This window comes from Nycticebus coucang, chromosome 8 (assembly GCF_027406575.1).
Source record: "Nycticebus coucang isolate mNycCou1 chromosome 8, mNycCou1.pri, whole genome shotgun sequence".
NCBI classification, from domain to species: Eukaryota; Metazoa; Chordata; class Mammalia; order Primates; family Lorisidae; genus Nycticebus; species Nycticebus coucang.
This window is the reverse complement of record NC_069787.1, coordinates 122,614,855-122,642,493: the sequence shown is the minus strand read 5'-3', so window position 1 is coordinate 122,642,493 and position 27,639 is coordinate 122,614,855. Positions and strand designations below refer to the sequence as shown.

The 27,639-nt window shown below is 40.2% G+C and overlaps 1 protein-coding gene across 1 annotated transcript; it reads right to left on the bottom strand.

The window, feature by feature from the left end:
• Nucleotides 1-1,208: 1,208 nt before the first annotated feature.
• Nucleotides 1,209-27,462, bottom strand: LOC128592068 (vomeronasal type-2 receptor 1-like). Its single transcript, XM_053599907.1, has 6 exons — nt 27,224-27,462; nt 18,415-18,706; nt 14,457-15,329; nt 9,258-9,485; nt 3,691-3,814; nt 1,209-2,191 (listed from the first exon to the last, which is right to left on the bottom strand). Exons 1-6 carry the CDS (start codon nt 27,460-27,462, stop codon nt 1,209-1,211), a joined length of 2,739 nt encoding a protein of 912 aa, XP_053455882.1.
• Nucleotides 27,463-27,639: the final 177 nt, after the last annotated feature.

The window sequence follows — 27,639 nt, the reverse complement described above, 5'->3', positions numbered from 1 at the left end:
CTGACTTGTCTTGCTAAACTAGTACCTCAGTTTCCCTTTCTGCTCTCACAAACTTGCATGAACTCTGCCCAGCTTGGTGAATTGAGATTCACAAATATTATCAAGTTCTCTTTTTTTAATTTTGTTTATATCAAGTTCTCTTGAAGAGAGAGCTTTTTCTGATCCTGTTGGACCTCTAGAGTCAAGTATACATATGCATTTTTGGTTTATCAGCATTTCTACAAATTCTATCTTTCCACATATTAATTAATATACAAGTAAATACGTATAGGTCATTTTCAAAGTTTCCTATCCAAAAGGAGATTAGAAATATTTTTATAACATTTATAGACAGGACTTAAATTCCAGTTAACTTTACATAATCAGAGGACAAAAAGCTATCATTTAATTTAAAGTCCTGAACTCTAATTCTTGTTCTAGGTAAACATCTGCTTTTTTTTTTTTTTTTGCCTTCATTGCCTTTACTACATAATCTACTTAATAACTGCTATGGCAACATCCTAATTCCTTTGTTTTTATTTTGCAAGCAGAGGAATGTTTTAAAACTCAGACACTTTTACTTATTCTCCTCCAGAAAAATATGTGGCAGATAGACCCTGCCTCCTCTCTGGCAGAAACCCATCTATTCCCACATGTATTCAAGAAGAAACTGAGTTTTGTTGACATCTCAATTCCTTCCATAATATCTGTATGTCACGGAGCTCTTTGAAACATATATTCTCACCCAAACCCCCAGTCCAAGGAAAGCATATGAGCTGTAGTTCTTACCTCAGTTAGAGAAAAGATATTTCAGAGAGGCATTAACAGGACATAGAACAGTATGTCTCTCTTGGTCTCCACCAGGCAATTTTGTCTAACGTAAATTTCCAGAACGGACACTCAGGATATAAGAAAAAAAATATATTCAAGAGCCACATTTTTTATCTATCATTTTACATAACTTGTACCTAGCATACACTCTACTAGGTACCCCTTATACCAAAACGTTTTGAAATATTTGAATGAAACAGTTTACGATTTCAGTAGTAAAAGGAATTCCAGTTCATGCTAAAAGATTTCATATGCCCGCTCAGGCTACACCACCAGAATCCAGATCTTCAGTTACAGGAAAGTGTCAGGCAGCTGCTGTGAGAGGAACCTGAAAGGGAATGTTGAACCCCTTTGCCACTGCAACGGAGTGCAGTTAGGACACCTGCTAACTCACAACTCTAATCGGCCAGAACAGTTGATACCATGGTAGTGTTAATCTCACTGCTCACAGAAGCTGAAGTCAGTTGGATACTCTTATCTGTCATGGAGATTCTTCCACCAACAATTTCATCAGTGTTCCTCTTTGGCCTCAGCAAAATAATGAAGCACTTGGGAGCAAATATACAACCCAACAGACCATAGCTAGATGCCAAGATTGCAAATATTTCCACAGCCACCTTGAACTTGCCCTTGGTGCTCAAGTAGGCAGGGACAAAAGAGACCCAGACAATGAAAAAGACCAGCAGCCCAAAGGTGATGCATTTCCCTTCATAGTAATTATCTGGCAACTGGCGAGCCACAAAGGCTGTAAGAAAGCATAGCAAGGATAGGAAGGTGTCAATCCCAAAGATGGAGCACAAAAACTCTATGGACCCTTCATTACATTCCAGAATTATCTTTACATTTTGAGATTCCATGTTCTTGTACACTCTTGGGGGCTCCAATACCAAATAGGCTGTGCACATGCCAACCTCGACTAGAACAGAGATTAGCACAATGATTTTCCGAGACAGGGGGTGTATGGATGTGAGTTGGGTTTTGGATCTGGAAATTCTGTAAGCTAAAAACAGGGAAATGGTCTTCCCAAGAATGCAGGACAGGCAAAGAGAAAAGCCCAGGGCCAGAGTGATGTGGCGGGCCATGCAGGTCCAGGCATGTGGCTTGCCAATGAAAAACATGGACGACAGCAGTATGACGATCAGAGACGCCTGAATGAGAAAGCTCAGCTCCCGGTCGTTGGCGTTCACCAGGGGAGTGTGCCTGTACATCACATACACAACCGTCACTGCCAAGACTGCAAGCGCCCCAAAGACGGACAGAATGACAAGCGTGAATCCCAGGGGCTCGTCATAAGTGAGGAATTCCACCTCTTTCAGCACACACTCACTCCTTTGCGCATTGGACCAGTAGTCTTCACCACATGGTTTACACTCTCTTTGACCTAGTGAAAAAGAACAGGAATTGGTTACAAGGGAATCCAATTGTCCCTCTCTACCATACCACAGAGCAGTTGTAGAAAATCCCTTTATATAGAACATACATCCCATCTCAAAGGAATATAAAATGGCCTTGGGTGTGCCAATAATAATTACAGATTGAGAATTGTTTTAAATTTTGGAAATCAGTCTCCCTTCTCAGTCTCAGACTTTTCTGCATTGGCCTTTCCCAGTAACATGCTTCTTTCTTTCGACTCTAGTAATTTAATGGAGAAAAGAGGTAAGTATCCTCACCAGCTTAAGAACAATTCATGAATGAGAAAAAAACATATGAGACAATTAAAGCTAGTGAGGCAAAACAATCAAGAGAATTCTGATGGGGATGAGGTTGGTTAAAATGCAAGTGTGTTTAGTCTTTTGTTTAATATCCCACCCATGGAAGAGAATTTTGCCTTTGCTCACTCAGCTTTTCTCCTCCTCACCCTCCACATGGAGATTTGAGGAACAGGTAGAGAAAAAGGGAAGATAACAAGGGAAATAAAAACAACCAGCATGTTACCTGGGGCTGAGAAAAGTAGGGGGCATTTAGCTGGTTGAAACTCTAAGAGAATATTGGAATGTAAGAAAAAACTATTTGGTAGAAGATTATGAAATGTATCTCTTTAATGCTTACAATTCCCTTCCAATCACTTCTGACTGCTGACTTGGTCTTCTCCAAATGTAACTCTGCACAGAGACCAGGCCACTCAGGGCCCAGGGAGTTGTTCACGTTCCATGGTGCTTATTTTCCATTTTGGGAAAATGTTAACGTTTTTAAAATTCTCTTTTTAAAATGAATTGCTATTGAGGGCCATTTGACAAAAAACAGATACCATTTGTATCTCCAACAGAAGGTAGAGATAAAAATAAGCCTGTTCCAATATGCTTCCCAAAACTAAGCACACTGGGCCCAACTAAAATTCTCAGCATAAAGAGCAGCAATTTAACAGGCCGTCATGAAGAATGCATGGAATAGGGGTTACAGAACTCATCTGTCCTACAAATTCAGAGTTATTTATGACCTTAAGCCAATGGTAGGTAGGGATGGAATTCCAGATCTTACAGTTCTGAATTACAGATGAGTCAGTAAAACAGAGAACTTCAAATCACCTTTTTTTCAATTCTGGGCATAACTAACGTTGACTCTATTTCAGAAACTGGAATAATTTTTAAATACTTTCTCATGAATCCAATTATTCATATTTTGCATTTCATATATTTTATTTTGTATTTTCCTCTATTAGCTTCAAGGTTGTATTTCCCCAACTGTATGAAGCTTTATAACTGAAACACAGTATTATGGACTCTTTTCATATGCACAGAACATCTAATAATTTGATGGATTATAATGATTTTTGTTAAGAGATATTCACACCTATTGTTAAAGAAGGTGTCTGAGGCCCTCTTTGCCAATGCTTGTTTAATTGCATTTAAATATCAGTTAAAAAAAAATAACTATCCATACCTGGTTTCTGTGACACGTGTCCATCAGCACATGGGATACAGTCGAAGCAGCATATTGGTTCTCCCTGACGAATGCCCTTCCGGGTCCCGGGAAGACACACATCAGTACACACTGAATGCGGAAGCTAGCCAAGACAAATACAACAGGGGTGACAAAACTCTGGGTCTCTACTGCTTGTGAGGCTGAAAAAGATCCCATTTGAATTTCTATGGAAACTCTGTGATATCCTAGGAAACTCAGCATACCTAGGGGAAAATATGCTAACAGACAAACTTTGCTAAATACAGTCTTGTGGTTGATTCTAGAGATGCCAAGTTAACACAAATCTACCTCTTTCTAACCTTGATGATCAAAACCAAGCATCATACCCATGGGACTCTGGGAATAGGACAATTTCACAGCTTGTGAAAAACGCTGTGACCCAAAGAATCATCTTGAGAGCCTAAAAATTATTTTTTCTCAGCAAAGCCATCCCACCATAACCTTAAAGTCAAAGACGTGTCACAGAGGGTCGCTAGAAAAGAAAATGAAAGACCTATTCTATCAGAAAAGTTGGGAGGGCAAAAAGGACTATCCAAAGTAGTCAAACTAGAATATTTTCTTGTTAAATAAGTTTACCAATCAGTAGTAAACACAGGCCTCCTCTTACACTATACAGATTTGCACCCTGAAACCCAAAGTAAGTGCAATGTTTACAAATCATTTTTTCTCTTAATCTTGAGAGGGTTCAAGAAACTCTTGGAGAGTTTCTTGTTTAAAATGAATATAAAATGTTTTTCCATTTAACAAAGATTTCATTTTGGAAAGTGAATAATCACATTTATATTTATTTTAGAAATCAGAATTTTCATGTGTTGAGTTTTCAGGGTAAATCCAAAGTAGGTAACATAGAAAATATCAGAGATCTCTGAGCTAAATTATGGTATGAAACATTACAGAAGTATGTATACACAATAGATAAGCTTCTTATGAATTATTTTTATCTATACCTGCCAAGTCATATTTTAAATGCACTTTGAGGAACAGCTATTATAGAAAGGAGTGACAGGAAGGCATTAGGTTCCTATAATAAGTATTACAGGAAGCAGTGAATATAAGGCATTCTCCAAGTCCAACAGATAAACAATAAAATCAACAGAGAAGGAACTGGACTTCCTCTCTCCCAACCCAACAGACCTAATTTTGAAAATCATCATGAACAATGAGTTGATGCCTTTCTGTTCCATGTCTCAGAATCCCTTCTCTTCTCAATCTCTGTGACTCAGCTTCTAACCTTCACCAAATAATTTTAAATTAAAGCTCACTAAAACTCGCCTTGCCATGTAGGATAGCTTTTCTTTTAGCCCCCTTTTCCTTGGCCTTTCTTCAATACTCAGCCCTCTTCATCACCCTCTTCTTGAAATGCAAGCCTCTTGGCTTCCCATTGGGTCCTTTTATTTATTTTGTTCTGTTTCCTCCACCTTCCTTATGGCCCTAGGCTTTTTCTTGGGTTTGGGCCTTGGTACCCCCACACATCATTCATTTTTGTCTTTTATCAGCATCTCTACAGAATCACTCCCAGATCTTTATTATTATTATTGTTTAGTGTTCATTGAGGGTACAAAGAATTATGTTACACTGATTGCATTTGCTAGATAAAGTCCCTCTTGTAATTGTGTCCTGCTCCCAAGAGGTGTGCCATACACCATGACCTCCCACCCCCCTTTCTTCTCCCCTCTCCCCACTTGCTCCCTTTCCCACCTGACCTCCACCTAATTCCATGTTCTAAACATTCAACTTCCCTACTTTTGGATTCCATCATCACCTCCAATTCAGCATGTCTGAAACTATCCTAATCAACCCTCTTGCTCCTCTGAAATCCCTCATTTCTGTCCCCAAAACCATTATTCTTCCATCATCTCCAAGCTTATATTCTATTACTTACCTGTATGTACCCTCTCTTTCACTCAGGCTCATTTTCTCCTCAACCACCAGACTCAGTTTACCATTATGACTTAAATCACTTTTTATATTGTTCTGTAATTGTTTGATGAAAGACACTTCCAGGTCCAACCTGTCAGTAAATCCACAGTCTTGGGATATTCAGAATATAACAACTTTTTGCCACTTCCATCACAGCTACCTTAGTCCAAGCAACCTTCATTATTTTGGATGATTTTTTGCTCTTCTAATAATTTCTTTGGTTCTCCTCTTGCTCCTCCACCCATTCTCCCCACTTCATTCTTTCAGTCAATCTGCAATATGGCAGACAGAATGATCCCTTAAACCGCTAAGTCAGACCTAAGAGTCAAAACTTGTCAGGACTTATGGAGCTTCCCTTTTCACTATGGAAAAGCCCTCCAATAGCCAACCAGACCCCACCTCTGACCCTCTCTCCCCTCTCTTACCATCTTTCCTACTCTCTCCCTCTCTTTCACTCTTTCCAGCCACGACAACCTCTTTACTATTCCTCCAAAATGCCAAGCAGAGCCCTGCCTTAGGAATTAGCCATTGCTGTTTCCTCTGCTGAAAATATTCTTCCCCTAGATAGTTCATAGATTTGCTTTCTTTGAATTTTTGTCCAAATGTCACCCCAGCGAAGCCTCCTGTGACCATACTCTATGAAATTTCCAAGCCACGGTCCCACCAGCACTTCCTACCTCAGACCTCTGTTTGTTTCTCCTCAACATTATCACCCTTTAAGATATCATCTAATTTTTCTGCTATCTTGTTTATCCAGTGAAATTCTAGCTCCATTAGGCAGAGATTTGTTCTGTTTTGCACACTGATGTATCCTCATTTCTTAGGAACCTATAATATTTTGCTCAATAACCATTTGCTCAGTTAATTAATTAATCAGATTGTTGGTATGGTGAGAGAAGTAGGGTTTTTTTGTTTGTTTGTTTTGTTGCCATACTTAACCCAGAGTTAAACACATAGTACACATTTAGTAAATGTATAGTGAATTACATTTGAAGCAATTTTATTATATAAATGTAACCTGATTTTAATATATTTAGAGGAAAAATAAAATTACTATGCTCTACTGAAACATTATTAAAATAGAAATCTACTGGCTGGGCACAATGGCTCATGCCTATAATCCTAGCATTCTGGGAGGCTGAGGCAGAAGGGTTGCTTGAGCTCAAGAGTTCAAGACCAGCCTAAGAAAGAGCTAGACCCCATATCTACTAAAAATAGTAAAACTAGCCAAGCATAGTGGTGCATATCTATAGTCCTCAGTACTCAGCAGTCTGAGGCAGGAGGATTGCTCAAGCCCAAGAGTTTGAGGTTACTATCAGCTACAATGCCACGACACTCTACTGCCTTTCCCCCACCTTAGCACCTACTGTAACTCTACAGGTCACCCTGTAATAAACTCTAAACTAGACTATCAAAAACTCTATAGCTCTGCTTTAGTTCATTAAGGGTAAAAAGTTTGGCTATCTGGTAAATGAGTGATGGGGTTTCTGTTTAACTTTCCCCCCAACAGTGCTGGATGCTGTCTTTACACTATATACCCAGGGGATCCAGACTCTAGCTCCCCAACCACTTCCCTTGTAAAATGTTTGGAGCTGCAGTCCTGTATATCAACAGCCCTCCTGTTGCTGTAGAAAAAGGAGGGGGGAAATGTAACAATAATTAATAATAACAATGACTAACAATAAAAATAATGAATAATGATAATAATGAAAAGAACAGATTTTCTTAAATTTGGGAAAAACACTTTACATACAAAACCAACACATCTAGTTCTCAAATCTTACTTTGCACTACCCCTCTGGGTGATTTTAGGAAAAATATTTGAAAATAATTTTGAAGTTTATGAAACTCATCTTGTTCCCATAAAGTCCCAATATGGTATTTTTGGATGATATATTAAAGTTTATTAACATGTATGTACACCCATACTGTACCATACTGATAACTAATATTTCCTACCTCAGATTATATTATGAACTTGTAAATTTTTCCTCCCATTCTTTGCTCAGGAGGGAAAAAACAGGGAAGAAGAAATGAAATCCTTCTACAACTACTATTAAAAGGGAAAAGGAAGGTTTCTGATTGCCTCGCGGTAAATCTAGCTGTTAAACTGTAAATCCCTCCACATATCCTCCAAAAATATCACACAATTTTTTTTTTTTGGTACTTTTTTGTTTTTTGTCCAGGGCCGGTTTTGAACCCGCCACCTCTGGTACATGGGGCCGGTGCCCTACTCCTTTGAGCCACAGGTGCCACCCTACCACATAATTTTTTTTAAAGAGGGGGAGTAAATAAAACCAAACATGCCCCATGACTTCAACATTACCAAGAGCCTCAGAATACTATAAACTTTGAATTACTTGTAAGTAGAGAAATCACCATTAAATTCCAGCAAGGTTGTTTCTAGAGTTCTCTCCTTGACCCTGGGTGTGTGGAAAATGAGGGGAATCTAAAAAGAACTGCAAAAAAGAGGAAGGGAGAGCAGACAACATGAGGTTGATACAGAGCAGACAAAATCATATCTAGAAGGAGAAGGTTCCATCTTACATTAAAACAGGTCCAAAACCTTGTAGTGACAGATGTGAACAGACTTGAAAGCTTAAAAGTGGGGCTTAAAGTGATACTTTCAGAAAAGCACCACTCCAGCAGGGTCAGAAGACACAGTACATATAGAGAGACATAGAAGTGTCTTTTTGAGATATGGCAAAAGGGGAAAGAGGGGAAGAAATTAAGTATCCTACAGAAATAAGAGTAAACCGTAAAATCAAAGACACATGAAGCTTTCCCTTACCACAAAAAAAGGTCTTCCCTTAAATATGCACTTCACGATGCCAACAGAAGTCCACAATCTTAAAATGGGAACTGTGTGAGCCACCCCAAACCTGCATTCTTACCCATAAAAATGACCAAAAATAGAATTGTGCCTCCACACAAATCCTCTATAGGAAGAAAACAGAAAATCACACACATACACATACACACACACACACACACAGCACCACTAAACAGAATACTATTCTATAATATAGCATTTCAAAGACAATTAAATATTCTCAGAAAACATGGGAAATGTGCAAAATTATCTTGAACCAGAAATTTTTAAATTAAAAACATAAGTAGGTGTAATATTGGAAGAAATGGAAACAAAGCTTATTTGACACAGGAAACTAAGGGAAAAGATTAAAAATTTTTCCTAAATTAAGATAAAATTTACAAGGTCTCAAAGAAAATACATTTGAATGAAAACTTAATAAGCATCATTGAATAAAGGTGAGAAAACAACTAAGGGAATGAAAATGAGATTTTTTGTAAAGGCAAAAATGATCACAGAGAAAATGAATGGAATGAAATACACAGGAGTTCAAACATGAGTATGATCAGAGTACTTGACAAAGTAATAAAACTAATATTTAAAATTATAATCCCAGAAAATGTTTCAAAAACAAAAGATCTGGATCTATCTTTTGAAAAAGTATGTATTGTACACACAAAACCTGCTTTGGAATGGCCAACTTGAGGTGTTTGATATTCCATCAATGCCTGAAACAACACAGAAATACAATCCTCTGTATAAATGAACAAAATATAACATCAGAATAACTAACCTCTGATGATTCAGTGTTCCAAAATATTGTGGTGTTTTTTCTGATCACAAGTTCAAACATAGAATCTGTGAATACATATTCTCCAACCTTTACAAAGGCAATATTTCCACTATCATCTAATTGCCAATTCAGGATATCATAGTAACCAGTCAAATCTCCATTTTTACCAAGGTTTATTCTTCTTCCATCATGGGCTGTGAACTTAAGTGAATGAAGATAGTACATCAGCTAGAAAGCAAGGAGAAAAAAAACAAGGGGGAAAAAGCAATTTGTTAAAAATTGATTGTCTATACATATACCACAATTTATTAATCCATTCACTTGGGCTTCTTCCATGACTTGGCAATTGTGAATTGGGCTGCAATAAACATTCTGGCACAAATAAATATCTTTGTTATAATGTGATTTTTGGTCTTCTGGACATATACCTACTAGAAGAATTATAGGATCAAATGGCAGATCTATTTTTAGTGTTCTCCAAACATCTTTCCAAAAGGAACGTATTAGTTTGCATTCCCATCAGCAGTGTCGAAGTGTTCCCTTTTTTCCACATCCACGCCAACATCTCTGGTTTGGAGATTTTGTGATGTGGGCTAATCTTATTGGAGTTAGATGGTATCTCAAAGTAGTTTTGATTTGCATTTCCCTGATGATTAAGGATGATGAGCATTTTTTCATATATCTCAAGAATGGAAAAAAAAGTATCCAATGTTCTCAGCCCTACTACAAAACCAATTTATAGCTTTCATAAGAAGGAGAAAGGAGAGAGGGAGGGGAGGTGAGGGGGGAGGATGGATGGAAGGAGGGTAATTGGTGGAACCACACCTACAGTGCATCTTACAAAGATACATGTGAAATTTACTAGGTATAGAATACAAATGTCTTAACACAATAACTAAGAAAATGCCGTGAACCGGTTTGATGAAAACTATGTTAACCAGTTTGATGAAAATATTTCAAATAATATCTAAAACCAGAACATTGTACCCCATGATTGCATTAATGTACACAGCTATGATTTAATAAAAATAATATATATATATTCTATTCTACAAAAATAATTGATTGTCTAGTTTTAATAAAAGACAAATTATACCTTCAAATACTTCTGGAATTTCACTGATTTTTTTTTTTTTTTTGAGACAGAGTCTCATTCTGTCACCCTGCATGGAGTGCTGTGCTCTCATAGTTCACAGCAACCTCAGACTCTTGAGCTCAAGCCTTCCTCTTGCTTCAGCCTCCTGAGTAGCTGGAAACCACAGGCATATGTCACTATGCCCAGCTAGTTTTTCTATTTTTAGTAGAAATGGAGTCTCAATTTTGCTCAAGCTGCTCTGGAATTCTTGAGCTCAGGCAATCCACCCACCTCAGCCCCCCAAGTGCTAGGATTACAGGCGTGAGCCACCACACCAATGTACCCAATACTAATATGAAGCCAGTAAATAATCTAATATGTGCCCACAAAAGAGAAAAATTTCCTGTGATTCAAGTTGTGGGGAGGAAAAATGAGGAAGTGGGGAGAAAAGAGGAGAGAGAGGGACTGGTGTGCTCTCACTTAGTGGGCACAATGTAGGGTATATGGCACATCTCTTGAGTGCAGGACACAACTCCAAGAGGGACTCTACCTAACAAATGCAAACATTGTAACCTAGTTGTTTGTACCCTCACATTAATCTAAAATTAAAAATAAAAATAAACATTGTAAAAAATAGTAAAAACAAACTTCATTGTCTTGAAAACAGTTTTTATAAGGAAATAATTTCAAACTCTTGTCTAAGTTATGGGATTGAAATTTTTCCTCCGCCTTTACACCTTTGCTGTCTAATGCAACAAACTAAAGACTCATGGTCATTGAAAGTTGAAAGGTAGTTGGCCCCATAGACACGTGTTATCAGTGTAAAATATACACTGGATGGTAAAGAACTGGTTCATACACACTCAAAAGATTGTCAACTATCTTGTTAATAATTTCATATTTTAATTTTATATTATATTTTAATTATTATGGTTACCCATTAAAGTAATACCTCCATTATTGAGGGAGGAGAATATATTTTTTACTTCTCTCCTAAATTTTTTTTTTTTTGAGACAGAGTCTCACTTTAATGCCCTTGGTAGAGTGCCATAGCATCACAGCTCACAGCAGCCTCATACTCCTGGCCTCAAGTGATTCTCTTTCCTCAGCCTCCCAAGTACCTGGGACTACAGACACCCACCACAACAACCGGCTATTTTTAGAGATGGGATCTCACTCTTGCTCAGGCTGGTCTCCATCTCCTGAGCTCAAGCAATCCACCCACCTCGGCCTCCCAGAGTGCTAGGATTACAGGTATAAGCCACCTCGCCCAACCTTTCCCTCCTAGATTTCTTCTATTTTGGGGTACCAGCACAATTCCCTACCCCCAACACTCCCTCCTCTGGTATCAGGGGCTAAAAGTACAAGATGCACAAGAGATATTCTCTGCCCTTGCAGAGCTTACAGTCTAGTGGAAAGGCCAGACAGGTACTTACAGTAAAATTCAATGTATGTTGCTGTGGTGGAAAGAGTGTTGAAAGGGCATAGGTGAGGAAGCGGCAAATTGCCAGGAAAATTGGAAGTGATTTCCTCCCAGGAAGGGCCATCAGAGCTGGTTTTAAAAGATTAGTAAAAATTTGCCTGACAAATACTTGGGGCAAGGAAATTCTAAGCCAACAAAATAACATGTGCTAAGGCTCTGTCTCTTCATTCTATAGCTCCATCTCTTGTGGTTCAGGGAAAGGGTGTGAAGAGGCCATAGCCAAGAGTTCAGCAGGGGATGGGTCTAGTTCTAAACCTACAGGATGATTTTATAGACATTGACAGGGATCCTCCTCTTGCTTCTCCCAGTCATCCTTCACTGGGGTGAACACATGTTTTCTTTAGTATGAAGGTAATCACAATCTACACAGGGGTATAGCCTATGTTCTTGATGTTTGTCAGCATCACATGCTGGGCTTATGTTTCCCAAATGATGGATCTAGTCCATTCACTAATTGTCAACAAACCAGAAAGGCCACACCACTTAGTGGAAATAGTCTAAGTTATGGTATCTGAAGATCTGGAGTCACATTTTGGCTCTATCAAGTGTCATGATGTTGGGCAAGGCATATACCCTAACTAAGCATTAGTTTTCTGGTATGTAAAAAGCAGACACTTGTTCCTGCCCTATCTCTGCCATGGGGATTAAGGAAATATACCTGAAAGCCTTTAGTGAATGAGCATATCAAGGTGAGTATTAATACAATCACCACCCACCATGAGGATGAGTCCACCTCAACCCTTTTATTCTCTCCCTCTTTTACTGTCTGTTCTTCTCAATTAAAGTGAAATCTACATCACAGCTCATAACAGAATGACTTTTATTGCCAAGTCCATGGAGGGGAGGGGCAGTTTTTTCTCATCTTCAGAAAAGCCAAGAAAGGAAATTTTCAAAGGTATCCGCTCCCTGACCATCCTCACAGTGGTTCTCAACCTTCCTAATTGCCACGTTGTTACAAATGGAGCAAAGGGGTAGTGACCCACAGGTTGAGAACCACTATGACAACCTTCCCTTAATTCTACCTGTGCATCATTATTCAACGGTAGGACACAGGTCCCTACTGTTCAGGTAGCATGCGGAATTTTAAAATGTCTGTGTAAACCCCGACATCAAAAAGGTTTTCCAAATATATATTTTCAAACCAAGTCTACAACGGGATAAGCTGTAGTCCCAGCTACTCGGGAGACTGAGGCAAGAGAATCACCGAAGCCCAAGAGCTGGAGGTTGCTGTGAGCTGAGATGCCACAGGACTGTACCGAGGGCAACAAAGTGAGACTCTGTCTCTTAAAAAAAAAAGTATGATGAGAAATAGAACATGTCCAGAGCCTAAAATTATTTCTCCAGGAGATATTTATCAATTACAAAGGAAAACATAGTAACTTTACAGTGAGAAAAACATAGTGACCCTATTTAAGTGGCCAAAGTTATTATCATCAATAATGAGACATAATTATATCATGATATTAGGCATAGGAAAGAACATAACATCAATTCTACAATATTCTTGCCAAAATTCATAGCCTTACTTTAATCATGAGGAAAAAAATCAGACAAACCCAAATTGAAAAATATTCTAAAAACAGCTGACCAGTTCTTACAAAAGTATAATGGTCACAAAAGGCAAGGAAAAAAAGAAGAGCTGTCACAGATTGGAGGAGACTAAGAAGACACAAAATTAAATGCAATGTGTGATTTGTATGATTATAAAAGTAAAAATGGCGATGGCTCCAGGCACCATGGACTATGATAGGCATGACAAGCAATCTAGTTGCAGGAGAGTAAAGTGATGAGGCTCATGATAAAATCAGAGATGCTGACCAAGCCTAAATCATGAAGGGCTGATGTACCAGACTGGGGATACTTGTGCTCCATTCTTTATACATAAGAGGGAAGGGCCTAAAGGACATAAGTAAAGGAATATTCTGTAGGCGTGCATCTTGGGGAGACCATTCAGGCTACTATGTCCCAATATGAGTTGCTGGGATCAGACCTGAGACAGGAGATGTGGGAGCCAGTCTCCAAGATGGCCCCATGATCTTCCCCTCCCTGCATACATGCCCTGAGGGGCCCCTCCCATATTGCATGAAGACTATATCTTCTAGTCTCCTCTTCAGCCAGATGTAACCACATGACTAAATCTTGGCTAATGGGATCTAAGGAGAATTGCACATAATTTCCAGAAATTATCCTTAAATGGAGGGGTGTACATGTCTTGTTCTTTCTTCTTCCTGGTGGTTAGAATGTGGATGTGATGTTTGAAGCCCTGGTAGCCATCTAGGATTATGAGGTGAACCCCTCACTGCAGATGGTGAAACACCATAGGGAGATGATGATCCCTAACACATTCTTTCAGTCCTAGAATGCTCATCTGTAAACTTCATTTATGAAAAGAAAGAAAAAACTTACCTTGTTTAAGACACCATTTTACAGATTTTCTATCATTCACAACAAATTTTATACTTACTTTGTTAACAGATGGGAACTTTAAAATGCCCATGTAGGCCACGCAAGTAAGTCTTTATTTTAGATGGGCATGTGAAGAAATGATGTCCATTACATATAAAGGTAAATCAACAGTCTTAATAGCATGAATTCTTAGAATTCTAAAATATATAGTGAAGTAAAATAAACAACACCTTACCTGCCAAATATCAAAATCAGGTAAATATGCACAGGTGTTTCCTGGCTTAAAGGGCCCACGACCTTCTTCACATCTACTTAGATCATGTAGAGCATAAGCGATCGAATATATAGCTTGTTTAACGTTGTTTGTAATTCTTAGCTGAGAAACATCCAGATAGGTGTTTTTAAGATCTTCCAACTTCTCTTCTCCAGTACAGAATTTATCAGACATGGCATATAATCTGTCTTCTTTACCAGTCATATTCACTCTGTGGTCACTATTGTATGGAACGCTGCTGTTGGGCCAAGTACAGTTGAAAGCAGTTTGCCAGAATTCGATGGTCAGGATATCACTTGGATCCTTGCTAGGATGTACATCGTAAAGAAATTCTTGTAATCCTGGTATATCAGTTCTTGGTATTGCAAATCCAATACTTCCACCAAAATATGGGAAATATTCAGGCTTTGCAATAAGAGTGGAGGTGACCCATGCTTCGCTTGCTATCCACGTCCTGTTGGTTATGTTATGGTAAACCATTTCCAGCACAAAAGGACTGAGGTCAATGTCAGATGCATAAAGCACAATGACCCTGGCAGTGGAGGTCTTCACAGCATCCACAGCGTTTTGCATTTTCTCATAGGAATAGACTTTGGGGATGATTTCCGAGAATGCGAGGCAGAGGTTAGCATTCTCTATTTTTTCCTTAAAAGTTTTTACTCCATATTTTCCATACTCATCATCAGCTGCTATGACACCTATCCAGACCCATCCGAAGTGTTGGATGAGTTTTACCATGGCTTCCGACTGGATCGTATCACTGGCTATTACACGAAGAAAACTAGGAAACTGGTATTTGTCACTAAGAAATGAACAGGTTGAGGCATAGCCCACCTACAATTGAAAATGTTCATGCCGTTAATAAAAAGAAAGAGCTAATTTCACATTACATAATTTCAGGATATTTTTATTGGACAGGGAGGGAACTTAACCATTCTTCTCCCTTTATTCTCACATCCTTCCATAGACAAAGTGATTTCTACTCCTGTCCCCTACTCAGCAGGTGGGGACTTTTGGAGGGAATGCTTTGAGCTTCTCTATCCCCCCTTTCCCACCCCATCCCAAGGGATTTGGAGAAGCTCATAATTAACACGATGACGTTCAGTGCAGTACGTTTCACAGGTGGGATGACTGCCATGAAAAGAAACCCATCTGCCCTTTACTCTATGCGCCCCAGAGACGAAGGGAGTGAGTCAGCCATTCACTCAATTTACCTTCTTATCTATACAGAGGATGGAGTGAATGGACTCAGTCACAGTCCATTTGGCAAGCCCAGTTCTTTCTTCCCTCTCTCTCTCTGCCCCCCTCCCTCCTTTCCCCCCTCCCACCACTACCTTCTGCCCTTCTCTCCTCTCTTCTTCCCTTGTTTTGCACTGCCAGGAGTTCTGAGTATGAAAGTTCCAAAACTCATATTGAGAAAGGTGGTAGAAAGCACCACTCCAACTTCAGGTCTAAGCCATGTTCGTCAACAAAGTTACTAGAAGCCCTCATTTTATAGGTCCTTGACCAGATAAATGAAGAGGTGCTTTTTTCCCATTTGGCCAGTGATCTTTGATGTATTTTCCATTAGTAGGAACCCAAGAATGGAGGTCAGGTGACCACAAATTCCTCCCTGTCTTATGTGCAATCCTGCCAAAGCTTACCCTCTACCTCACCACTCTATACTTAAGAACTTTCTCCCTTATCCATCCCATTACCCTCTCATCGTATTAATGCATCATCTCCTATATTATAATTTCATAGCTCCACGGCTGTCAATTTCTTCATCAGTGCCACAATACTTCTAGTTTCTCTTTCCTCTACCCTATGTCCTATCCTTATTCCATTGGATAAAGTTAAAATTCTTCTTTGAAAGCATGCAGCCGGCAATATCATGGAAGCCATCTGTAGGAAAGAATTTTGTTTAAGAAGCAGACATCTGATTTCTAACTCTGGCTGCATAATTTATCAGTCAGTGGAAGATCTTACACAAGTTTCTTACACCTTCTGAACCTCAGTTTCCCCCTGAATGAAATCAGGATAATTATAGCTACATTTTAAGGTTGCTCAATATATTAAGTAAGTTAACACATGTGAAATATCTGTCACATAGATTTCTTTTATCTTCTTTGCAGATTTACTACAGGATTTAAATGAGAAAATCTATCTAGATGTCTTAAACCAGTGCTGGGACCACAGGTGATATTTGATGGAGGAGAGAGCTCACAGAAGCAACAATGTGAGCTGCAGGAAGCCCACACCTAAGATGACAGCTGTGTCAGCCAACCCCTCCTCTTTATTCTGTTATCTGTAGTTTCCTGTTCCCCTATATTTTGTCTCTGCAGCTTTAAATAATTTTTTAATTATTGCAAATTCACCCATTGCTTCAGTAACACAAATAAGCTTAATCATCATTCATAGTAAGTCCTGACTATTGATACTTTAACAATCCATCCTTAGAGATAATCATAGAGCTCTAGTTATATTTTCTTAATAATCCCTTTTTTTCTAACATTAGCTCTTCTTTTTTTTTTTTTTTTTTTTTAAGCAGTTCTGGCCAGGGCTGGGTCTGAACCGGCCACCTCTGGCATATGGGGCTGGCGCCCTACTCCTTGAGCCACAGGCTCCACCCAGCTCTTCTTATGTTGAAAGGTGTCACTGCCTCTCAATTTAAAATAATCTGTAAAGTTAGCATCTTCAAAACTCAAGCCATCTTGCAAAATTCCCCGGCTCGTTTCAGTACGCTAGCCTATGAACAAAAAAGCTCATGAATAATAAGCATTAATATCGGCAAGAAACAAATGAGTTCCTTCTACCGTCTATGGATCAACAAACAAGTGTTTACCAGTTGCCTGCACTGTGCTTCACACAGCGCTTCAAAGTAGTGCGCCTAGTAAGGTGCCAGCCTGCAAGCCACTGGGTCACAACCTCAAGCCAAAAAGTAAAGCAGGGTGCCAAGGAACACGGAAGACTCTTCCGTTGCCTCTAAGGAGCATTGGTTCACAGTAGCGAAGGCCCATCTGGACACAGTAAGTAGGGGCAGCAGCCTCACCCAGCCCATTGGTCTTTGCTCTTAACCAGCCTCACTTGGGCACCCTACTATTTGCTATAATTTCCACAGAGTTTGGGTGGTAGTGGGGGGCACTTAAAGTATTTTATTTTTTATCTCAATAGATTTAGAGGACACACTTTTTTTTTGTTCCATGGATGTATTGTATCATGCTGAAGTCAGAACTTTCAGCGTACCCACCAATAGTGTGCACTGTACCCAGTAGCTGGGTTTTTATCCCTCAGCCCCCTCTGACCCAGTTTTTTTTTTTTTTTTTTGGAGAGACAGAGTTTCACTTTATTGCCCTCAGTAGAGTGCTGTGGCGTCACACAGCTCACAGCAACCTCCAACTCCTGGACTTAGGCAATTCTCCTGCCTCAGCCTCCCTAGTAGCTGGGACTACAGGCGCCCGCCACAACGCCCGGCTATTTTTTTGTTGCAGTTTGGCGGGGGCTGGGTTTGAACCTGCCACCCTCGGTATATGGGGCCGGCGCCCTGCTCACTGACCCACAGGCGCAGCCCCAGTTTGTGTTTTTTAATAATTTAGAACCCAGGCCGAGCGTGGTGGCTCACGTCTGTAGTCCCAGCACTGTGCGAGGCCAAGGCAGGTGGATTTCCTGAGCTTGGAGGTTCAAGACCAGTATGAACAGGAGTGAGCCAGAGTGAAACCCCGTCTCTACCCAAAAAAAAGGCCGGGCGTTGTGGCAGGCACCTGTAATCCCAGCTATTTGGGAGGCAAAGGAAAATGGCTAAAGGAAGAATGGGGGGGGGGAGAAAACTAAAAAAACCTTCAAACTAAGAAGAGTGAAAGCCAGCTGAAATTGAAAGCAAAAAAAAAAAAAAATTGTAATAAAAAAAAATTTAATACCCCAGTGCAGTATGCTGAGATACCTGAGCTAAATAGTACAATCCTAGAATCCTTGAAGCAGCAATGGATAAGGATGATCCGCCTGCTCCAACAACTCCTGCCAGGATTGCTCCAGTGCTGTTTCTAAAATTGGGCTTATTTTCTTCCTGCCCTGTAAGGAATACCAGAGCTGCTTCCACCGATTTGGAGATCGTAGAACAGGTGTCGAAGATCTGATAGCCCAAAGTGACATTGGGCAAAATATCCTCCCTCTCATTGATCTCCTGGATTGTGTGGATCATGGTTTTCATCCAGCGGAATCCTCGAAAGTTAAACCTGATGAAGAAATAGCTTTTGTAAATTAACAGGTAGGTCCTTGAGGGGGAAAAGCAGTTTTTCATCAGTGTTGATTACAGCATTTTGCCAAAACATCAGTGGTCACCTCAGTTGTCTGAGGATGTTAATTTTTAATGAATGATGTTACAAACTTGAAGAGTTCAAGTATGAATCATAGTCATTGCTGATTGGCTTGGACTGAGAAAACACTCTTTTTAAGTGTTTTCTTCTTCTATCTATATGTCTTTTCACACGTTATAGTCTTCTCAAACTGCTGATGTTTTCAGAAAAATATTCTTACGTTCACAATTCTCCCCACCACACCCAATAACCCCTCAACACATTTCCCCCTCTTCATTGGAAGTCCCTAGTGCCCTGCGAGGCTCCTCTCTCTCTTCCTGCCCTTCTCTTACTTTCTTCTGTACATTAACTATTGCGTAATTATAAAAATTATGCAAATATGTGAAAATATATATAATATCAGTACATAAAATTTATATGTACTATGACTTACTCCTATTACATTTTTCTGACATGGCTTGGCTATTAACACTGAGAGATTTTTAATTTTTATTTTTATTTATTTTTTAATTTTATTTTATTTTATTTTTTTTTTTTTTGTAGAGACAGAGTCTCACTGTACCGCCCTCGGGTAGAGTGCCGTGGCGTCACACGGCTCACAGCAACCTTTAATTTTATTTTATTTTTTCTTTTTTTATTGTTAAATCATAGCTGTGTACATTAGTGCAATCGCCTGTACCCATTCTAAGATGCACCATAGATGTGGCCCCACCACCACATCTTACCCTCCCTCCACCAAAACCTCCCCCCTCCCTTCCCCTTCGTTGGTCCTTTCCCCATAGTCTTGTGCTATAGTTGGGTATATCTTCATATGAAAGCTATAATTTAGTTTCATAGTAGGGCTGAGTACATTGGATACTTTTTCTTCCATTCCTGAGATACTTTGCTAAGAAGAATATGTTCCAGCTCCATCCATGTAAACATGAAAGAGGTAAAGTCTCCATCTTTCTTTAAGGCTGCATAGTATTCCATGGTATACACGTACCACAATTTGCTAGTCCATTCATGGGTCGATGGGCACTTGGGCTTCTTCCATGACTTAGCAATTGTGAATTGGGCTGCAATAAACATTCTAGTACAGATGTCTTTGTTATATTATGACTTTTGGTCTTCTGGGTATAAACCTAGTAAAGGAATTATAGGATCGAATGGCAGGTCTATTTTTAGGTCTCTAAGTATTCTCCAAACATCCTTCCAGAAGGGACATATTAGTGGGCATTCCCACCAGCAACACTGAGAGATTTTTAATTGAAAATGTCTTTTTCCCTACTATTCTTACCTATAATTATAAACAAGAAGCCCCTCCTTTCCATTTCCTAATGATTAAAAAGGAGGACTATTTCTCTTACAGTCTATCACCACTTTTTTTTTTCAATTTTTTCACCATTAAAAACTATTTTCCCAAACTCTTTCTTCCCAGTTTTATCCAAACTTCAACCTAATTAAAAGAAAGTGGCGGGCAGTGTCTGTGCCTCAGGGAGTAGGGCACCGGCCCCATATGCCAAGGGTGGTGGGTTCAAGCCCTGGCCCTGGCTAAACTGCAACAACAAAAAAATAAATATAAATATACTGTTTAAAAAAAATTTTTTTAACAAAAAAAAAAAAGTGGCCAGAGACTTTTCTCTCTGAATATCTTTTATAGCTATAGTCTCTAATACTATGTCTTCTACTACTGGATAAATTTTTTTTTGACTATCATATCTAATAGCAAATAACCCTGTTGAGAGATTAGAATTTTCCTCCATGTCTCTTTAATAGGGTTTTTTTGTTTGTTTTTGTTCTTCGCTGAATATGTAGTTATTGATTCCTCTGGTGCTAGATGCTATGAATACAGCCGTGAGCAAGATAGAGCAATGTCTGGCAAGGAAACTGAAAAAGTAGACTAGAGCAATGGCACAAAATGATAAAAAAAAAAAGAAAGAAAAAGAAAAAGTGATTGGGTAGACATAGGAGCTATGAAGTACAAAGGAGGGGACCTTCCTGGAGGAATGGACAGCCACGCTGAAACTTGAGGGGTGACGTAAGAATGGAGGAAGGATTCTGCAGGCAGAGGGCAGAGCATGTGCGACCAAGAAAACACGGAGCATTCAAGGAGAGGAAAGCTCAGCATGTTTAGAGGAGACAGCACAGGAGTGCCCGCGGCACCATGAAAGCAGAAACTGGAGGACCAGAAACTGGAGGACCAGAGGTGCCAGAACAGAAGGCCTTTACTATCCTAAGGTAATTGGTTTCCGAGTTTATACCAGTGACAGTATAAATATTTGAAATAAATATAGCAATATCTTTTTAAAGTAATAGAGCAATACATTTCAAGAACTAGAAAAATATTCACCTATGCTAAACCACTAATTCGACCCTGAAAATGTCTCCACACGTACACTGTTCCTTCCAAAGGAAAAAGCTAAAGCCCCAAACTGTTCATTACAGAATTATTTACAGTATTGAAAAGCTGGCAAGAACTTACATGCTCAGTGGTAATAAATTATGGTACATTGACTTGCTGGAACATTTTTTCATCATTATAAAACTATAATTATATGGCAACGCCCATAGCACAGTGGTTAAGGCACTGGTCACATACACCGAGGCTGGGAGGTTCAAATCCAGCCTGGGCTAGCTAAAACAACAACAACTGCAACAAGAAAAACAGCCAGGCATTGTGGTCCCAGCTACTTGGGAGGCTAAGGCAAGAGAATCGCTTGAGACCAAAAGTTTGAGGTTGCTGTGAGTGGTGATGTCACAGCACTCTACCCAGAGCAACATCTTGAGACTCTGTCTCAAATTCCTTTCTTGCTAAAACTTCATGTGTTCTTGTTCTCTTCAATTATTTCAGCAACTACCTCAAATCATCACTGCGCCACCCTAACACAAAGTATAAAATGACTAACAGGGGGATTTTTTAAATAAGCACAGGATAATTACAGGAAGGGTGGGATTTGGGATATTTTTCTTTTATTCATTGTTTTCCATTATTATAGTCACAATATTGTTATATAATGTATACCTTTTTCTCTCAGAATATTTCTGTAAATCCTACCTTTATTTAGATCAATGGAAACAGGAATTAAAGTATTCCTTTCCTCATTGCATTTTACTATCTTCCTCTGCTGAGAAATATTTTTAAAATGATAGTTTTCTTCATCCATATACTTTAGCTGAGAGCCAACCAAAATTAGTATCTTATTAAAATTGTGGATTTCAGGCCGGGCGTGGTGGCTCACGCCTGTAGTCCCAGCACTGTGGGAGGCCAAGGCAGGTGGATTGCCTGAGCTCAGAGGTTCGAGACCAGTATGAGCAGCAGTGAGCCAGAGCAAGACCCCGTCTCTACTAACATAGAAAACAGCCAGATGTTGTGGTGGGCGTCTGTAATCCCAGCTTCTGGGGAGGCAACGGGAAAGAGCATCGCCAGGGGAGGAACATTTAAACAAAAAAAAAAAGAAGAAAATGAACAAACAAAAAAAAAGTACTTCAAACGAAGAAGAATGAACAAGGAAGCTGAAATTAAAAATAAATAAATAAATAAAATTGTGGGTTTCAGAATGAGATTTCTCCAACCGCAAGCTGAATTTCTAGATCAGTTATAGACAAAAGCTAATTGTGCCCAAATGAAATTATCATCAGATTAGGCCCAGCTCGGCTTCTGGATACCACACAGGCCAGGCCTTCTGTGAGGACTCTGCCACCTAAAGAAAAAGTTACAATGAATGGAAGAGTATTAAGAAGTCTGGAACACTGAGGTTGGGTAGAGATAGGAGGGAACTGTTAACCATTATCAGTGAAAATGAATCATTCAGTTCTAGTTTTGAAGATATATATATCAAACACTTTAAAAATAGGGAATGTTACCAATCCAAAACACATAAGTATATTTAGGATGGGTCAAAATGTCAGGGAAAGAGTTTCAGCCTTGTGTAGAGTAAACACGAGTAATTTGGATTTCAATCAAGTCAGGCTGGGAGTCCAGCAGAATGCCTTGCATAACTGATCCATATTCAGGACAAGAAACTGGCTTTTCTGATTCCTCAAACTACATGAAACAACTCTCAAAGACAAGGCAATTAACAGACTTTCCTCAGACAGTCATCAACCCGGAGATGACTTGGCTATTGAAATGATCAAACACAGACTTTAAAGTAGCTATTGCAACCCTGCTCCATGAAGCGAGGGCAAACCCTCTTGAAATATGAAAACAGAAGTCTCAGAAAATAAATAGAAGGTTTTTTTTAGTGGAAATTTTAGAACTGAAAAGCCCCTCATCTCAGTCTATCCCCCGTAGAACCTGCCCTGCCGAGACGTTCGGCCCAGCCTAACCCCCGCCTCATCTGCTCACCTGTCTGCTTCTCTTCAGTCCTGTCGGCTTCCTGATGGTGCCTGGCCCCACTCCCTTCAAGTGTCATGGTCACTTGCTTATTCCTTCTCCTGCCAACCTCCTTGGTACAGCTCATTGCACATGCAGATGCATCAACCAAACCAGCGTCCATACCTGAGTGGTGTGGGGCTGTGCAGAGTTCCCCAAATACAGAATTCTGTAATCAAATACATTTTGGAAATACTGCACACTTGGCAGCACCTGTGGCTCAGTGAGTAGGGTGCCAGCCCCATACACCGAGGGTTCAAACCCGGCCCCGGACAAACTGCAACAACAACAAAAAAAAAATAGCTGGGCGTTGTGGGGGGCGCCTGTAGTCTCAGCTACTCCGGAGGCTGAGGCATGAGAATTGCCTAAGTCCAAGAGGTGGAGGTTGCTGTGAGCTGTGATACCACAGCACTCTACTGAGGGCAACGAAATGAGACTCTGTCTCTAAAAAACAAAATAAAAGAAAAGAAATACTGCACACTTAGCCCTTTCTGAGGGGAACCTTCACAATGCATGTAGTATATTATAGGTTCTATAATGATTTGGTGGCTACCTGTATATATTGGATCCCAAAGTCCTTTCTTCAACAAGCATTTATTAGTTTGGCAAATATTCTTAAAATGGAAAACAAACGGACAAACAAAAAAAAGAAATGTTGGCTGATTCACCGGGCCTAAAATAAAACCCCAGCTCTGTCTTCTACATTCTGTGTGACCTTGTGCAAGCCACTTAACTTCTCTGAGCCTTAGTTTCCCCCACCCGAAATGTGAGCATAACATCTTCAACCAATCGTTTTTAAGAGTTAGATGTCTGTATTTTAGCATTGAAGAAACATTCATTCTCTTTCCAAGGGTTTCACCCCCAGAAAAGCAGAGGCAGATCCAATTTATTTTTTTCTTAATGATCTGAACCCAAAGAAAACCAAATGACAAATTGGTTTGGATAAATAGAAGCATGCTATTGCTTATTTCCAAGTACTCTCATGAAGAGGCTGAACATCAGCACCTGTGCGAGGCGGGCTCTGGTGCACGGGCCCTCTGCTGGCTCTCTGGCCTCCCTGCTGACTCTTTCCCTGTTTCCTGCTCCCAGGCACCCCCTTCTGGGTGGGTACTGAAGCCACAACCGTTCCTGGTCCCCATCCTGTGAGACAAACTGATAGTCTTGCATTTCCTTTCCCCTTGCATTTTTGGAGTCACAAAATACAAGAGAAAGCAGAGCCAACTCCTTACACATCTCTGAAGAAGATAAACTTTGTTGTTGCTCCCATCCAATGCTTTTTTCTCTTTCTCTTTCTCAAATCTTAGCATTCACCACACTTCTCTGTCATTCCGAATGCCTCTGTTCCTTCTCCCATCCCCAGAGGTGGATGACGAGCAGCCACCTCTGCTCCTCTCACGTGAACTGGAGGACTTGCAGTGGCGCTGATCCCCAGTGCTCTCCCCTGCTCCCCCACCCCTCCCCGGCACACGCAAGAAGACACACTACTGTGACCATTATCAGTTTTCCATATTCGTGTTGGTTAAGTCTGTCTTGCATCTGCTATGAACCTCTTTTTTAAAGCACATTGTCTTTTCTTTTACCTGCATATATGCCAAATGCATAATGGAAAGCCAAGCTATCGCCATTCAAATCCTAATTGCATTGATTAGGCAAACCCAAGGTAAGTGAATTATCTTCAACATGAAACTTCTCGCCATTGTTCAAACCACAATGGATATGCCAAAATTATTTTAGGGGAAAATAATTCTGGGCATATCCATATGTATGTTGGCTTTTCCATTTAACCTTGCTAGGAAAATAATCTTCAGAAATTTTATCTTCTCCTTAGTAAAGTACCACAAGAATGGAAAAGTAAGTATCCAGTGTGTTCATACTAATATAAAACCGGTAGATGAACAACTATACACCCACACAAGATAAAAACAATCGAAATCAAGTGGGGGGAGGGGAAGGACGGAGGGAGAGAGAGGAGCAGGGAGGGAGGCAGGCAAGCTCTCACCTGACAGTGTGGGGGTATTTGGCTCACCTCCTGGGTGAAGGGCTCAACTACAACTTGGACTCTACCTAACAAACTCAAACAATGTAACCTAATCATTTGTACCCTTGTATTCATCTGAAATTTAAAAATAAAAAAACAAGATTATGAAGGGAATTAAAAGAGGTTCCAGTTAATAGTGGAGAACAAATTAAGTGATTCTGTTCATGAAATCCATGCGTTAGTGCACCATATTATGACAAACTCTAAGCATTCCTTTAATGTTATTAAGGATTAAAGAAGTGGAAACTTCTGTTAAAAGTAATGAAGTGAATCTGTAACAAAGCAGCTGTAAGCAAAAGCCTTTCTGGTTCTTCTCCCCTTGGCTTCACTGTAAGAATAGAAAACAATCAGAAGGTCCAGGAAAGAGATAACTACTGACTGATTGCAACCTTTTCCTTTTGCCAACAGCATTACAGATGACCCCTCCCTTTAATGAGATCTCAAACGTGGAGCATAAAATATGATTAAAGGACGAGAGCTATGATCAGTAACCATTTGCTGGCGTAAGAAGTTGCTAAATTTGGGTGGCGCCTGTGGCTCAGTCGGTAGGGCGCTGGCCCCATGTACGGAGGGTGGCGGGTTCAAACCGGCCCCGGCGGAACTGCAGCAAAAAAATAGCCGGGCATTGTGGCGGGCGCCTGTAGTCCCAGCTACTCGGGAGGCTGAGGCAAGAGAATCGCTTAAGCCCAGGAGTTGGAGGTTGCTGTGAGCTGTGTGATGCCACGGCACTCTGCCGAGGGCCATAAAGTGAGACTCTGTCTCTACAAAAAAAAAAAAAAAAAAGAAGTTGCTAAATTTTTTACATCATGAATTTACAATTATAATTACTCTGCAGCATCAGGGAGACGCTCACTACATAACACAAAATGCCCGAGACAAAATGATGCTTGTGCTTTGGTCACAAGTATGCAAAATTTATGGGTGCATTTGAAGAAAGGGCTGAGAAAGCATATAGGAAAGTGAAAAGAGCTGTTTTGTTATGTAATAGGATAGTGGATAATGGTTTTCCTTTCTCTTCCTTGCTGGCATTCTCTCCATATCTGAAGAGTATGTGTGTTTGTGTGTGCAGGCATGCACGTGTGTGAGATAGCTAACCCACGTTTGCCTTTCTTGTAATGGATCACTAGAAAATTCAGATCAGGTTTCCTGATAAGTTGGGTGTAGGAGAGTAGAGGCAGGAGCTTTCTAGCAGCCAAAGGAATCGCTCCATGAAAATGAGAGATAAATTACCCTTCCCACGCTGCGTATTTTCACTCGAGGAGAATTTAGTCTATTACAATTAACAGCAAAGCTGTAACAAGGCATAATTCTTATTTTATCTTTTTTTTTTTTTGAGACAGTCTCACTTTGTCACCCTCAGTAGAGTGCTGTAACATCACAGCTTACAGCAACCTCAAACTCTTGGGTTCAAGCCATACTCCTATCTCAGCCTCCCAAGTAGCTGAGACTACAGCTGCCCCCCCAACACATCTCTATTTTTAGAGATGGGGTCTCACTTCTGCTCAGGCTGGTCTTGAACTCTTGAGCTCAGGCAATCCACCCACCTCAGCTGCTCACAATATTGGAATTATAGGTGTGAGTCACTGTGCCCGGCCAACACTGCTTAATTCTACACCATAGTTTCATAGTGTATACATAAATCATCAGGACATCTTGTGAAAATGTGATTCTGATTCAGCAGGTGTGCAATGCGGCCCAAGTCTCTGTATTCCTTCCAAGTCCTTAGGTGCTTCTGATGCTGCTGGCCCACAAACCACCATCTGCAGAACACTGCTCTGTAGCACATAAAACCCACCTTTTTTCTGTCTGAGATACAGAAGTGGGAAAGGACCCACTTGAGACCAAGCTTTCCCTATTTCTAAGCAATGCCCACCTTGGAGAAACTGAGGCCTATTGACAGGAAGTACCTATCCTGGGTGAAAAAGGTAGTGTCAGAATCAGGACTAGGGTCATGGCTCCAGGTCCAGACTCTGACCCCGACATCCGCCACATCTCCAGCACCTGCAATCCATGTAAAAAGAAGACAAGAAGAATGGCTTACCCTTCGCATTTTGCTGATACTGGTTCCAAAATAGACTCATTCGTGGGGATGGTCCTGGAGTGAATAGGAAACATTCCTCCAATAACAAGTGAATGGTTGCTGGCATCTACATACCCATTCAAATCAAACTTGCCCAGCAACCGACAGGCCTGTTCTTCCTCTTCTTTGCCTTCAGTACCCAATACAGTCCATAAAAGTGTAAGAAATCCTACAGCCAAGCACTTATTTCGGCTGGCCATTTTAATAAGGTGAGTTTGGGGAAAATGACGAGTGTTGAAATTAGACTAGTTTTAACAAGGCACCTAGATGGAGCGTTAGGGTGGGAGTATGTGTGTGTGTGTGCGCGCGCGCGTGCCTAGTCACTGGGGACTCAGCTTGCTGCTACTTGCTGTGTAATTGTCATGTCTCTGTCAATC